Here is a 16982-nt window from a genome sequence, read left to right as displayed (position 1 = left end):
ACACATATTTAATAATGGAAATAGACATTCTTAATAATTATATCAGGGCAGTAGGTATAAATCTGGAATTTCTTAGATTACCAGGATTTATAATTACCCCATTTATATGCCTAGGTAAAGAATTTGAATTTTATTCCAATATAGTTGTGAGCCTTTAGATGGTTTTAAGCAGGAAAGTGAAATAATGTGATTTGCATTTCATAAGTGATCACTTTGCTTTTGAGATCAGTTTTAGAGACTACTGAAGTAATCCTGGCAAGAAGTGATATTGGTTTCAATGATAGTAATAGAGCTGAAAAGAAAGTCAGTAATTTCATATATGTTTTGTAGATAATGTAGACAAGACATGCTTTCAATGTGTTAAGGGTGAGAGAAAAAGAAGAATGCAAGTGACTGCTAGGTTTTTGCCTACAGCCTTTGGGTGAATTATGATATCATTTCCTGATTTTGGAAAGATGACAGAGGAATTGGTTTCAGAAGATGATTGGGAATGAATAGAATCAGCAGTTTGATTTTGACTGTGTTAAGTTTGAGTTTCCTGTTAGAAACACAAGTGGATATATCAAATGAGCAACTGGGATATACTCTTTTTTCTTACTCTGTCTATTACAGCTTTTTTGCAATGCAATCTGTAGCCTCAATAAAACAATTTAAAATGGCATTCAAATATTCCACTAAAGCGATTTTTCACTCTATTATATTTTGTTTTCAATATCTGGTATTTGAAATTGCTAACATTACCAATTGCCTTTCTAGGAAAGTATAGACCTGGGTGAAATCATGTTTTCCCTTTGTTATTTGCCAACTGCTGGACGTATGACATTGACAGTCATCAAGTGCAGAAATCTGAAAGCTATGGATATCACCGGCTCATCAGGTATGCACACAATTGGCTAGTGGGTTCATTCTCAAATAAAATATTCCACATAGACAAAGTTATATATGGCTCTTGAATTACTGAGTTCATTTGTCTGTTGTGGGACACTATAAAAGTAGAAAAAGAGATTACCAAATAAAGTGCTCCAAACACCTCTTTAGTTTACGTTATCATTATGAAATTTTTAAAAAGTGTTATCAAATAGATAGACTTTGAACTTGGGTTTTTATTTTTATTTCTTTCTCTACTGATTTAGTTCTTTCTCAAACATGCATTATTTACTATACACTTCCCTGCTTCCAACTAGTCAGTTGCTTATAAAGGAATATCCTTGGACTTTAAGCCATTCAATTTAAACTTGTGTTACTCTACAAGTGAGAGTCCTAGGAAGACATATTTAGACTGAATTTATCTCCCTCACCTGATCTGCAAAGAAATAACAACATTCCAAGACCACCATTTGCATTTGCTCTCTTACCATCTTTCTAACTAAAAATTTGGACAACAACAGGGACTGAAAGAAATAATAAAGTAAATAATACTCCTTAAAGTTTCTTAAAGATATTCTTGAAGAAATTTCTCTTGTGCTAACTTTGTTAAAGAGGTAAAATCACATCATTCTCTTTAATCCCTTCATTTAAATCACCACAGTTCTGAAGGGTTATTTGTAAGTTAATAGGTGAACTCTGGCACAGCTCTGTGGAAGAAAAAATGATAAAGACAGAGTAGGGAGTTCAGTAGCATTTGTTGAATTAAACAAATAAGAAATAGTAATGGAGATATAGTAAAAGATGACATGGGGAGTAGAATCTATAACTTTTTTGTTCTTCAGAACAAAGAAATAAACTAAATTTGCATCACAAAAAGTATGAGGAAACTCTCAGTTCTAATGTAGAGAGAACTCCAGGATATACTAAGTGAATAAAAAATGAGGTACAAGAGGGCTTCCCTGGTGGCACAGTGGTTGAGAGTCCGCCTGCCGATGCAGGGCACATGGGTTCGTGCCCCGGTCCGGGAAGATCCCACATGCCGCGGAGCGGCTGGACCCGTGAGCTATGACTGCTGAGCTTGCGCGTCCAGAGCCTGTGCTCCACAACAGGAGAGGCCACAACAGTGAAAGGCCCGTGTACCACAAAAAAAAAAAAAAAAGAGGTACAGTATAAATATGGATATCATGCTCCCTCCTATGTAAGAATGAGGAATCTTAGAATATATATCATGTTGCTAATATTTGCATGAAGAAATACTTGAGTGATACACAAAAACTGAGTGGTGGAGAGGTATGGGGACAGATGGGAGGGAGACTTCTCACTGCACATCTTCCTCTATCTCATTTTTGAACTATGTCATGAATTTCCTATTCATTTTTTAAAATTTGCAATGCATAGTTGAAATATAAAGATAGAAAAAAAGCAAATAAATTCCACAATCATTTTGGTGAAAAGGTCATAGGTAAGTAAATGCTGACGAACTTAAACAGCACACTGCAAATTATTGTTTATTTTACTCTTTCTACCATGTATCAAAAGAGAACCAAATTTCAAGACAAACAAACAACATCAAAGTTGTAATTAAGTGCAGGACTACTTTTTATTTATATGAAGCTTCTCATCAGGGGAGTGCATGTTTTGAGAACATCACCTCATTAATTCTCACAATAGCCTTGTGAATCAACTAAAGAGTCAGTAAATTGTCCTTGTCACTAGTAGAGAAATGTCATCAGAGACATGATGGGGGTAGCAAACAATAAACTAGGACTCGTTCTCATTGTTAATGAGAGGCCTAGGCCTGGAAGCTCATACATAGAATTATATCACAAAAATAAGCTTCTTCCTTAGAACATATTTCCTATTATTAAAACATTGAAAAGTAAATAGGAGTCTGTTTCTGCTTTATAAATAAGTTAATTTGTATCATTTTTTTTAGATTCCACGTATAAGCAATATCATGTGATACTTCTCTTTCTCTGTCTGATTTACTTCACTTCTTAGTATGATAATCTCTAGGTCAATCTATGTTGATGCAAATGACATTATTTCATTCTTTTTTGAGTATTATTCCACTGTATATATATACTGCATCTTCTTTATCCATTCCTCTGTCGATGGACGTTTAGGTTGCTTCCATGTCTTGGCTATTGTAAATAGTGCTGTAATGAGCACTGGGGTGCATGTATACTTTTGGACCATGTTTTTCTTTGGATATATGCCCAGGAGTGGGATTGGAGGATCAGGTGATAGCTCTATTTTTAGTTTTTACGGAACCTCCATACTGTTCTCCATAGTGGCTGTACCAATTTACATTCCCACCAACAGTGTAGGAGGGTTCCCTTCTCTCCATACCCTCTCCAGCATTTATTGTTTGTGGACTTTTTGATGTTAGCCATTCTGATTGGTGTGAGGTGATATCTCATTGTAGTTTTGATTTGCATTTCTCTAATAATTAGTGATGTTGAACATCTTTTCATGTGCCTTTTGTCCATCTGTATGTCTTCTTTGGAGAAAAGTCTATTTAGCTCTTCTGCCCATTTTTTGATCAGGCAGTTTGTTTTGATGATATTAAGCTTCACAAGCTATTTGTAAATTTTGGAGACTAATCCCTTGTCGGTCACATCATTTGCATATATTTTCTCCCATTCTGTGGGTTGTATTTTCATTTTCATTTTATTTATCATTTCCTTTGCTATGCAAAATCTTTTGAGTTTAATTAGGTCCCATTTGTTTATTTTTGTTTTTATTTCCATTACTCTGGGAGATGCATCAAAAATGATATTGCTGTGATATGTCAGAGAGTGTTCTGCCTATGTTTTCCTCTAAGAGTTTTATAGTTTCCAGTCTCACATTTAGATCTTTAATCCATTTTGTATTTATTTCTGTGTACGGTGCTAAAGAATGTTCTAATTTCATTTTTTCACATGTAGCTATCCAATTTTCCCAGCACCATTTATTGAAGATACTGTCTTTCCTCCATTGTATAGTCTTGCCTCTTTTGTCGTAGATCAATTGACCACAGGTGCATGGGTTTATTTCTGGGCTTTCTATCCTGTTCCATTGATCTATATTTCTATTTAAACAGACTCACAGACTTAGAGAATGAACTTATGGTTACCAGAGGGGAAGGGTTGGGGGGACAGATAGTTAGGGATTTGGGGATTGACATGTACACACTGCTATATTTAAAATGGATAACCAACAAGGACCTACTGTATAGCACAGAGAACTCTGCTCAATATTATGGGACACCTAAATGGGAAAAGAATTTGTAAAAGAGTAGATACAGGTATATGTATAACTGAATCACTTTGCTGTACACCTGAAACTAACACAACATTGTTAATCAACTGTACTCCAATATAAAATTCAAAGTTAAAATAAATAAATAAATAGGAAACAGCCATTGAACATTTCCCTTTTACCTTGTTTTCCTCTATATACCCTATTTCCAGCCATAAAATGTGTTTTTTCCCCTTGATACAAATGCTTATGAAATATACAGAGACATTTTTCTAGAGCCTAAAAATCACCATTTCATTCATTTGCTCAAATAAATTAATGTTGCCATGTTTTTGGCTTATTCTAATGAAATAAGTTTTGTTACATTGATGGAAAGAGAGAAAAGATGGTTGTGGTGCTACAGTTGGAGGGTAACTATAATGAAAAAAAAATGAAGGTAGAGCAGACACTGATTGTTTTGACCACCTAGCATACTCACCCCAATGCCGATACCCTCTCCCAAAACCATGCCTCCTTTTTATAAAAAGATACAAAAAGTAAGGCTTTTTAAAGAACCTTTTGATAAATATTGTATAATTTTTTATAATACTGTAACAGTTTTTCTACTTAAGGTGGCAGGGGTAAGAAAGTAGAGATCAGTCAGCTACGGCAGAACTTGTTAACAATTATTTGACCTCTTTGACCCATAAAAATATAGCCCGAATAAAATTTTATCTTTCCAGTTGACATTATACAGACAATTCATATGAGGAAACTTCCCTGAGAACATCTGTAACCAAATATCACCTTTTCATTGTATACTGTTGAGCATTTAATAAATGATTTGTAGTGATCATTTCTTCAATCCAAACTCTTTATCAAGCACTATGACTAAAAAGGTACTAAGATTAGTACTTTTTCCAACAATTCAAGACAATTCCCACATAGTTTTTGCTAATTTCAATTCACTGTGATTATATATACTTATCTAGATACAATGTTGCTCTTTCATAAATTTTAGTCTTCTTATTCTAAATCATTTTGAAGGAAATTAAATTTAATACAATTATTTTTACTTGTTAGGATTACATTCCCTAGAAATCACTTGGGACAAAACGTGTCCTCAAATAGCTGTGACTAAAAGACACATTATGGTTTAGACTGGCTCTTGATAAACTAGTGAGTTTTCTCTGTTGTATTAAACACAGTGATCAAGTTAATTCTTTTCTAGTCCATTCAGTAAGAAGTCCTAGAGAGTCTATTGCCCCCAATTATGCCATTTGAATTTAAAACCGGTAACACTAAAGGGCTTAATATACTACTTTTCTTATTTAGTAACAATTAACCACAGTTTTATTTATGCTTTGTACTATTACTTTCATTTTAATAAAATTGCCTTCCCGTGATAGATCCTTATGTCAAAGTGTCTCTGATGTGTGAGGGTCGAAGATTAAAAAAGAGGAAAACGACTACAAAGAAAAACACTCTAAACCCTGTGTACAATGAGGCCATTATTTTTGATATCCCTCCGGAGAATGTGGACCAGGTCAGCCTCTCCATTGCAGTCATGGATTATGACAGGTACGTTCATCCCTCTACTCACTGAATAACAGCTACATTTAGTCATATGCAGACCAAATTCAGCTTTTCAGGTTATTTACTGCTACAAGAGTTTTAATTTAAACTGGAATGAATAAAAATTATTCGTTCAAAATTAATTTTATTCTATGTTATTATTTATCCTTTATCTTTTCCAAAAGACATCATTCTTAAGTTGAAGGACAGGATACCTGCATATGGTGAAAGAATGGGGTACATTATAGGAAGCACTTTTGTGAAGTCTTTTTACAGTAACAACATAAATTACAATCAACGTATTTTGCTTTCCCAGCTGGGCTGGAATATGAATATCATGATACTGAGCTCTATCATTAACTAGCACTGTGAAAGGGCAAGTTATCTCTTAGAAATTCACTTTTCCATTTGTAAAACATCAGTGTAATGTGCAGCTGTGAGCAGTGAGTATTAACAGTGGAAGGTGAATAGCGTCCATAGCGTTATGCCTTGAGGCTTTCACACCAGTCTTAAATCATTGCTTTGTGGATAGTTCTTCCAGTTCACACACTTTGATTACTTCTCCTTTCACAAAATAAATGTCAAACTCCCGAGTGAAGCTCTGAAGCTTCTTCCTGCTGCAGCACCCACTCCTTCCTTTTCTGAAATGTTGCCCTGTATCAACATTTCAGATACAGGTATCTCGTGTATGCGAGATATCTCATTTACACGAGATACCTGTGTATCTCATTTCACCCATGCTTTACAGCCCTGCTCAAGGCACCACTTCTGTGTCTTTCTTGGCTAACCAATCTCTTCTCCCTCTGAACTTTTGTCCCACTAAAGGTTTATATGTCTTATTTGATCCTTGCTATATACTTCTTTTTATTGTTTTGCTTTTTATATTTATAAGACTTTCAGAAAGGAATCCTGTATGTTTAACCTACAAAATTATCAGCACATAGGCAATGTCTTATTTTGTTCTAATGATAACACAAGTGGGACAGAATACACATACACAAATATTCAAAGAGTGTCTATTTTATATCATTATGCAAATGGTAGTAACCAAGACCCTATAACATAGAGACATTAAAAATGGTATCCTCTGGATGAGAGCTAGAAAAATGAAGCGCTGAAAAATACAATGATTTATACCATCTATTTGAAATTAGTTTATATCACAGTTTATAAAATAAGTTGACACAATTTAAAGAGAGAGAGAGAGAAATCGTGAATTAGTTAAAATGGCAAACTTTAAAAATGTTGTAATGTTTTCATCAGAAGCCCTTATTCTGCTTTACCAAAAAATTACTCCTATTGATTTCTCACAGCATAGATTGCAGATAAATACAACTGAGGATTCGTCACCCAAATAATTTTAGGGAAATGGACCCTGACAATATATAAAATAGAAAGATTAAAAGTTATTTCTAAAATATGCTTTTTTGGGAAACTTCATATTAAAAGAAAAGATACTAAGCCTACATATCTATTAATACATCAGTGACAGGAAAAAGTAATGAAATGTCCTAAAATCATCTCAAAACTTTCCTTATAGATAGATGTATGTCAAAATAATCCTCAAGAAAATGCCTTTAAATTCCATTCCATTCTTGAAAAGCAGCTTACCATATGTATGCTTGAGTCAACTATCTTGATTCAAGTCCTGCCTCTGTCTCTTACTAAGTGTACAAAGGCAGGCAGGTCCCTTAACTTCTGGGTGTTTAATTTCTTTGTCTGTAAAATGAGATGATGATAATGATATTCATGGTCATGGTGTGAGGATTAAGTGAGTCAGTACATTTAAATTACTTAGAACAGTGTCTGGCACATAACAAGCTCTTAAAAAATATTAATATCATTATTATTTTGATTTGTTGCTATGAAAACAAGGTATGAATAGAAAATAAGAATGTTGTTCAGTATGCTCTGGTACTATGCAATAATAAGTCAAATGCCATGGTTCAAAATGTAGCCCTGCCCTGTTTAATTGTAATACAAGCAGTAATGTTCACTGACATATCATTTAGAATCAATTAATTAAGGTCATTTATACAAGAAAGTGGGTATTGAGCTCTTGGTAAGAAATGTAGGCATCATTATAAAACATTAAACCTTTTGGAAAGAAGGAGATTAGAATTACATCACTTAAAGTTAATGGGTCTGCTACCAAGAAAGAAACTCATCGTGTAGGTAAGGACCAACTGGCATTTCTCATTCACACTATTCTTATTATTGTGAAATGTTCTCAATTTACAGAGCACTAAAATGGTTTGTGTGTGATCCTTTTACAGATTCATTTTTGAATGCTGATCCTGTTTAGTAAATTTTAGCCTACTTAAGACTTTTCATTTGATCTGAAGTAGTTTAATATGTAAAATTATCTAGAACTTACCACAAAATCTACTCTTTTAATCATAAGTTTAAAATTCTGTTTAAGGTGTGTGAAACTTATCTTTGAATGTTGGAATGAAAGCAAAATATTCTCCAAATCATAGGGTAGGACACAATGAAGTCATAGGAGTGTGTAGAACAGGACTGGACGCTGAGGGTCTTGGACGAGACCACTGGAATGAAATGCTGGCCTATCACCGAAAACCAATAACACATTGGCACCCCTTGCTGGAGGTAAGCTCTGGGACTCTCTCACATCTACTCTCTTCTTTATCTCTTGCTTAAATATTATTTATCTGCTAACACTTCACTAATGTTTTGTATATTCACCTATTTTTTAAAATAGATATTGTTCTTGCTTTTGTCCCACAGACTCTATCATCCAGTATGAAAAGTTCTGTGTGCCTTGTTGGTTTTTAAAAACCACTAAACTTTCTGAGTTTGATATTCCTTTACAGTAAGCCCATAAAAACTGCAAACCTATTATTTTCTTTGCATTGTCTGAAAACTTATATCAGTGAGTGGTGGAGCAATCAAGTAAATTCATTACTAACTGGAAACTGAATTTTCCTGCTTCTCTTCTGTGAAAACAGCTACCTCACCTAAACTTCTCCAGAATCCCTAAATAGGGGTACTATCACCTAATACAGCTCATCTATGTAAGGGGACAGATATACATCCACTGACTCTGGTCAGGAAGTAAAAGGGCTCACAGATTTTTAAAAATATTTTTTGTCTGAGTTGAAAGCCTGGCTCTGCTGTGTGACTACATATTACACTCTGTAATAGCAGTAAACTCATAGAGTAAAACTAAATAAAATGCTGAATGTTAAGTGCTTAGTACAGAGTATGGCACAGTGTTTGCTCTAATTATAACTAATATTAATAGTTATACTAACCAGAAGAAGTATCAATACCAGTTTCTATCAGGATTTTTAGCCATGAAGGCAGTTGTCAGAGACTATGGGAGTCTCTTGAAGAGTCTCAAAATAAATAAATAGAGAAGAGTCTCAAAATAAATCATTTATATGACCTGATTAACTGAGAGGTAATGCAGGTTGATAAAAGGTTGTATGGTAGAGGATGGAATTCATGTAATTTAATAAAAAGTTATGATAGCCACATAGAAAGTGAAGGATACATTGCCATCTCTCCCATGGATAAGATTCTGCTTCTTGTTCTGTCACTAAGCACAGGGTTGAAAAGGAGAGACAGAGCAATGTAATTAAATGTCAGTGAGCCTTGGTTCTAAGCTCAGCTTAATCACAAAAATGTGATCTTGGCTGTGTTACTCAATACTCTATAGGGAAAATTCGATGAACACTATATAAACAGCACATGCTCAGACAACAGAGGTGAACTGTCACCATAGATAAGATATCTGCTTTATTATATTAATGTTCCAAATCTTTACCTCACTTCATCATTTAATGTAAATCATAAAAGACAGACAGACATGCAAATGCACATTCACACAGCACTTTCCCCTAAGTAATAGCTCAACAAGTCCTGAGAAGGTTGTTTCATTTCAACAATGTGTATTGTCTAAAGTATAGTCTACTGCTTTACTATCCATTTCCTGATTCTCACCTTTGTTTTCATGTAAAGTTTGAAAAGTGAATATTAAATCTAAGAATCTAGACATGAGAGTAAATTTTTCTGGGCAGAGAACCACACTGAAGGTAGACATGGATTCTAACCCTTGCTCCTCTGGCTGTCTAATCCTAGGCAGACCACGTACTCTGTCTGCAGCTACATTCTCCCATATTTAATGAAAATAGAAAGGCCCACCCCTACAGAGTTCATAGGAATGATGTAGGGAGAAGTGAGATAATGTGGCCAACAACTTTTAACTAATGAAAGGACAGATGTTGTATGACCCAAGGCATATTATACTTATGACTGTTTAATAAGAAGTTATACATTTATATGATGAAGAGGAGCTATGAAATAGGCATGTGTTTGTGTCTGAGAACTTGTGAATATTTTTCAGTCATCGTAGAATATATAGGAAGAATAAGCTACAATATGGGCCTCAGAAGAATATCCCAGATATATTTTTCTAGCAGCTGACTATCAGAGGACAAGTGGGCCAAAAAGATTATGTAAATATACTTTCTCTAGCAAATAGCTTCTTTTTTTCCAACTCCTGTACCTACATTCACTGATCAAACAGAACATAGGGACTGGAGACCTAAAAACTGGCTGGATTTTGAATTGTGGGAAAGTGTACATGTGGTACATGTGTAATTATGTTTTGTTGCTACAGCAGGGATTAAAATGAGAAGGGAACAATTATTCAAGAGCTGAGTAAGTTGGTAAGAGGAGACTAAAGCATCACTTGGAAAATCTGGCTACTTGTACCTAGATACAAAAGTTTATTCTATTGTAATTACACTTTTAAAATACACATAATATTTAAAGACCATGAGAAATTATTCTTTATCACTCATGGCTCCCATTTTCCCAGTCCCTCTCATCTCATTAATTGCTCCTATTAAAAATCACCTCCTGCCTTAGAGCAAGTGGAATGCAGTCTTTTGTGTCTTGAACCTTCTTGTTCTTACCCAGCAATTGCCCCTGACTGTAGTAAACCATTAGTTATTTTACAATAAGAACTAAAAGCCTGTGATAGAATGTGAAATGAATCTGCAGTTGCTCTGCATGCCATCTATGTACCATGCGCTACCTACATCTCTGTTAGATGTTTGTGTCCCCTCATGATACCTGAGAAGGTGAGTTCTGAAAGGCATGGGTAGTTATGTATATCTTCTCTTCAGAGGCTTGCATATCAGGGGTGAATATTCACTATTAAAAGGTAACAACAATTACCCACTTTATTATTTTTTACACTAGATCATATATTATAAAATTATTATCTTTCAGTTACCTGGCCGGGCAACCAGTTTTGATAGTCAAGGATCCTGTCCATCTCCCAAACCACCTTCCACACCATAATGCTTTCAAAATAAGACCATTATAATAAGGACCCAGGACCGTGTACTCATCAGATCAAAAAAAAAAAAGTGGAAGATTTGATCTCATTTAAAATATATCCTGATAATGAACAAATGATGTGCAATTTTTATTTACCTTTTTGGTCTGTTTATTAACTTTGGACATCTTGATGTATTTTACTTGAATACAAATGGTCCTTACATAAGGCTTTTTATTCTTTGTGTCATATGCCAATTAGCACGAAGAATGTTTTCACTGAGTTGTGAATTCTTTGCATAAGCAAAGAATACATTTTTTGAAAATAATCCATACTTATCTAAAATTAAATAGTTAATGCTGCTATTGTATAAAGAAGCACATGTCACATATGTATGGTTTTGACTTTATTAAAACTATGTTCATTTCTAGCTGTACACATGTTTCTATATACACTTTAAGGGAAATTCTGAACTTTACTCACAGCATTAAATCCTTGAATAATCAAATTAATATTACTTCTCTGATAATATATTCTTTCATTCTCAACAAAATCTTTTCTTGGTGAAGTTTGGTTCTGCTAAACTCAAAACTTTTTCTTTCAAGCTTGTTCTTTAATATATAGAGAAGCAAAACTATAATTTGAAGAACCTCTTTGAGTATAAACTTAAGAAGTAATATTTAGTAGCTGGAAAATGGAGATTGAGCTATTTGGGCTACTATTTTCTATTGTCTTAAAGTTACATTAGTTCAAACATCTGTAGCACTATTTAACTCATATTTTAAAAATTCTATTACTCTTAATCTCAAATGTAGCATTAGTATTCCTAAGTGAATAGAATCAGAACTCATGAGTCTTCATAAGGTTCTCAAGTACTGTGACATGTTTATTTTGTGACATAAAGCTATCACATAGATCCTGTATTTCTGATAGGCATACTGACACCAAAGGTACAATAAATGTCTGTGCTGATTGTCGTTTGGATTGTACAGAGTAATGGGGACTTTTAAACTCAAACAGAAGTAATTTTTAGAAGTGGGTATTTTCTTAAAGAAAAAAATGACATTTTTCAGCAAATTATAAAACTATACCATAAATAATACAACTTGAACATTTAATATAAATAAATAATTCTTAAGGCCCAGACCCACAGTCTTTTGTGAAAGGCATTTGCCTTCATAAGGATCAAGGATCAGGTCACTAGTCGTAAAAACTATGCAAATGTTTTTACATGACAGAACTTTCCTTTAAATCATGTCAACTTTTTATTATCTTGTTTCTGGGCCCTATTGGAATATATCTATATTGAATGACCCCCAACCTTACTTTTGAGATGTGTACCATGGATAGTGCATATTTCAAGCTTATCCCAAGAGAGAAGGTTAAACCCCACCCTCCAAAAAAAAACTAAAAAGCAAGAAAATCTTCAGGTAGACTATAAAAACATATTCATCAGAATGAGAAAATTTTATCAGCAATTACAAAGTTTTGATTTTAGTAAAATCCTTTATTTTTAAATATTAAAAAATACAAAGTTTCAAAAATCTTGAAATTTTGTATGTTGGCATCTCTCATATAATGGTATTACTATTGATTAAGATGTAACTATTTTACACATTAACATTTTAAAGTCAAACGCAGTTCCCTAAAATTTTTCAAAAATGCTTGTGCCATCTTAATGAAAACAAGTATTCCTGGTTAACATTTTCTAATTTAAAATAACTAAAGAAACCTGTTGGACATACCTGGTTACCTTATCAAGCCTAAAAGAACCACTTGCTATAGACAGAATGAGGATGACACTTCCATTTTGTATGTCTTTGTTTTACTGGAAAATAAAATTGTCAAATGGGAAGATTCAATGAAATAACATATTTGGAGACAATTGTTTATAGGTATTGCTGCAACTTACAATTAATTAGCAACTCTATTTCCTTAGTATAATAATTATTTTCACCTGAAAATATATTTTAAGGGCTTTATATTCATGCTTTTCTTTGCCTCCTATGGAGATAAAGTCAATGTTTATGATGAAAAATGCAAACAATCAGCCAAAAAGGAGACGTTAATATGGCTATTGTAGATTAAATGTTTAAGGTAATTTTTTTTAATGTTTCCTAGGGATTAGAATAAACTCACCATGACTGAGCATTTGTTAATCTTTGAGAGATTAAGGAGAGAAAATTAGTAACTCAGATTTCATGCATCATTTAAAATGGTAGTTCATATTATAAAAATGTAATTCTACCATTTTCAATACAATACACCGTCACTCTGCACAGTCGTGCATCCATACAAACATAACTTATCCTCTTTCTACCTGTGGTTGAAGATGGAATGTTTTTCATTTCAGTATTTAAAATAAGGTTTGATGTTACAGATATCCTCCACTAATTTGTGTGGAACACCACATTTTAATGACAGCACTGACACATTATGAAGTTACAATTTAGGTATATAATGAATACCTAATTCCAGGGACTTATTCAGGGACTTGCTGAACATAAATCTAAGAAAAAGGAACAAGTGTTGACTAATTAGCATAACAATACTGATGTTCTTTTTGGTTTTGTTTCTTGTTTTGTTTATTTATTTTACCTGATTCACTAAGTAATCAGGTGAATGAGGAAATTGAGTATGAAAAAATATTAATGTTTGTGGAGTATATAATCTTCTCACAAAAATCTGAACAGCTGATGCTTTTTTTACCCTGGTTTCTTAATACTTTTATGGACATTTTTTTGTCAGGTCAGCTCTGTTTCTAGTACTTTATTTTACATATAAAACTTATGATGTTAATACATTCATAGTTCAGTAAAAAATATCATCAGGACTAGTGCCAGGGAACTAGAGATGGGAACACAGAACCAAGCACCCAATTTCTTATGCAGTTTTTGGGAGTGATTGCATGTTCTAGTTACTGGAGGGAGCTCACAACTGATTGCTACTGACTCAGGTATTAGATAAAAGCAAAATATATTTGAACCTACTTGGTTGTGATATTTAATTGACACCTGTCTTTTTTCTTCTGTAATGTCTGTTATTTTAAAATTGCAAATGCAATAAAAACTATCAGCCTCTTAAGGCTTTAATTTAATGATTAATTGCTTCAAAAATGAAAAATCCAAACTTTCACTTCTTTCTCAACTTTTACTATCCATAAAACAAAATATAACTCATTTCAGAATGAGTTATCAGAAGAGCCAGAGACTATTGCAAATAAAGGGACACAAAATCTTAACATTGAAAACATTGTTATTTCTTTACCTCTTTATAAACAATATTCGATATCATCTCAGATATATTTTCATGGAATGGATTTCCATATGATTTTTTTGCCACTTTAGTTGCAATTATAACCAAGTAATTTAATTACCTGATAATTTTAAAAAATGAAAAAAACTAGAGGTGATGAGGATTTAAGAAAATCATTCATCTTCCAACTAAATCTGTTCTTGAAGCAGCTCTGGTTGTTCTGATGTACTTTAATTGATTTAAACTTTTCTAGTTTGTAGGCTGCCAAAAAGAAATGATACAAAAGCATGGAAAGTAAAATAATTTAAATTAAGAATCTATATAACTAAATGGCAGTTAAATGCAGATGTTAAAGCATATGGAAATAAAGATATTGAATGCAAAATCAAAAACCAGCTTTGTATTTTAACTTTTAGGAGAAAGTAAATTCTCTAACACTGTTCAAAAAACCCATGACATAGCATTTTAATAGTTACTCAATGATATGGCTCAGGATGTGATTCATCTGAACCTACTAAGACCCATTATTTAAAAGAAACTAGTGAGTTTTTATTTTATATGGGAAAGAGAGTTAATTAAACTAAATGTTTCCAATATGTTATTCAGTGATACTCTTTAAGGTAAGAATTTTCTATTTCATTAAAAGACTTCCTATATTTGTTCAATCTTATGTTAAAGTGAACAGAAATTTAGTTAAAGATGCATTGGTAATACCTGTAATCTGGCAATTACAGTTAACCAAAAGGATGTGCATTTGAACAGTGGCAATTAATTAGTACTCATTTCAAAGGTTTTCTCATCAAAGCAAGAAATTGTTTTTATTTCCACCCTGTTCATTATGAAGATTGGTAACCAGGGTTTGACTTAATAGCATGATAATATCATGCTGTAGAGACCTTAAAAAGAAAGCAGTAAATTAAGGGCTGAGGTGGGACTTAAAGATTATTGAATGCAAACATTTTGGATATTAGAAATGGTGATTGAAAAAATAAGTAGAAGATATATATGAGAAAAGATAGGTTTCTTCATGCTTGAAATGATTTAAATACACTTCTATAAGGAGAATTGATTACAATAGTCCTATTTTTATCTCTTCTGAAACACTGGAAATGACTTGCCATTAATGGATCTAAAGCTGCGGATAGTATTTATATGGAAATGTTTTAATCTCAAACTGACAATGATTTCTTTGAAGCTCAACTGGGTCATGAATACCCTCTCCAAAGATCAAACTATACCTGATTTTGTCATAAAAGGGTAAAAATAGATCATTTTCTTCAGAAATTTTGTTGTGATTTGCGTCTGCTATGCACAGGATCCCTATTTACTGTACAGGATGGTGGATTTCAATTACATATACAAAATATTTGCATTTATACTTTTTTATAAACAAAAAGTCCAACTCAAGTTTATGTCATTAACTTTTTATTGACCCTTCCAATTGAGATAAATTATTGGGTTCATCTGCAAAATATAGATAAATTATGGAACACATGAAGTGAGATCCTCATTGAAGAATGAAGAAGTCAAATAGAAATATCTCACACTGTAAATATGGTGATTCCACTAATGAATATTCCAAAATATTTGCCAGTTATTCTAAACTGGCAGAATACATGAAAATTCTTCATTTCATACATGACATTGAATAATTTGGATCCATCATATTTGTTTTTTTTTTTGTATCCTTCAGTCATTGTTCATAAGGTGGCTTTTTAACTGAAGTTTGTGATATAATATGTAGCCTTTGTTCAAATCAAAATATTTGACTTCTGTATTATAGAACAAAATTTTTTTAATCTTTTGAAATTCATGTTTCTGGCTTTTGTACATGGTAACCAGCCATTTGTGAAATTTGACAGCATATAATTGTATTACTTAGAACAAATGTTTTGCAACCACCTTTAAAGGATGTTACACATTTCAGTATTTTTACAATGTCTTCTTTAAAATGTGTGAACATATTTGTTAGGTTCAGATGAATTATGAAACAATGAAACCTCAAAGCTGTTGTGAAGTGTACAGTTTATGAGATTACTTTTGTAAAAGAAAAAGGGAAAGCACTTGAAATATAATTTTACTGTTTCATATGTATTTTGAAAAATAAAGTGATTATAAATTATTTTTTCTTGCCTTTGAAGAAAACATCTTTTTCAGATTTAATTTTGAGACCTTTATGTTGCTCTTTCTTTAATAGTCATTATTTTTGGCACTCATTAGAGAGCAGAGTAATTCATTTATCAATAATTCAGTAACTAGAGCAACTGAATATACTTTACAAACCTCACTTAATACATATCATTATTTTAACAAAATTATAAACTTAAGGTCCTGGATTATTTCCATTAAGGTATAATGAAACAATCATTAGTCAAGTGTTAAGAGAGGTAAATGCCATTTACACATCTTAGCTACATTTTTTTCATCTGCAAAAACTCCCTATAAATAACTTAGCAGGTGATTCAGTAGTTGGGAATACCAGTTATTTTGTTTGGTTCTGTTTTACCTCAGATTTTCAAAAATATTTTCATAAGGATTATACATACAGCAACTAGTTTTAAGCAATCAACACAGCAGTGAATCAAAGGAAATCATAATCATTGATAAAACAGATGCTCTGTACCTAGAGTCACTGTTTAAAAAAAATACAACTCCTAAGAAGAAGCAAATAAATAAGTCTATGCCTCTGTTTAGAATGCAGGATAATGAAAAGTCAATGATCTGACTTGTCTGGCCTTGCTTAAGTTCCTAA

General features: G+C 32.8%; 1 protein-coding gene across 1 annotated transcript in view; it reads left to right on the top strand.

Annotated features, from left to right (window-relative positions):
* Nucleotides 1-10998, top strand: part of SYT10 (synaptotagmin 10) — a gene marked incomplete at both ends in the record, with an annotated part of 70330 nt that extends 59332 nt beyond the window's left edge. Inside the window, 4 exons of the mRNA XM_082849746.1 lie at nt 757-877; nt 5499-5670; nt 8145-8274; nt 10927-10998. Coding sequence (XP_082705872.1) covers nt 757-877; nt 5499-5670; nt 8145-8274; nt 10927-10998 — 495 coding nt within the window. The remainder of the gene's footprint in view (nt 1-756; nt 878-5498; nt 5671-8144; nt 8275-10926) is intronic.
* Nucleotides 10999-16982: the final 5984 nt, after the last annotated feature.

Source organism: Leucopleurus acutus (assembly GCF_964270905.1).
Source record: "Leucopleurus acutus genome assembly, chromosome: 11".
Taxonomy (NCBI): domain Eukaryota; kingdom Metazoa; phylum Chordata; class Mammalia; order Artiodactyla; family Delphinidae; genus Leucopleurus; species Leucopleurus acutus.
Note: the sequence above shows the minus strand (reverse complement) of the source record. Positions and strands in the feature narration are given on the sequence as shown.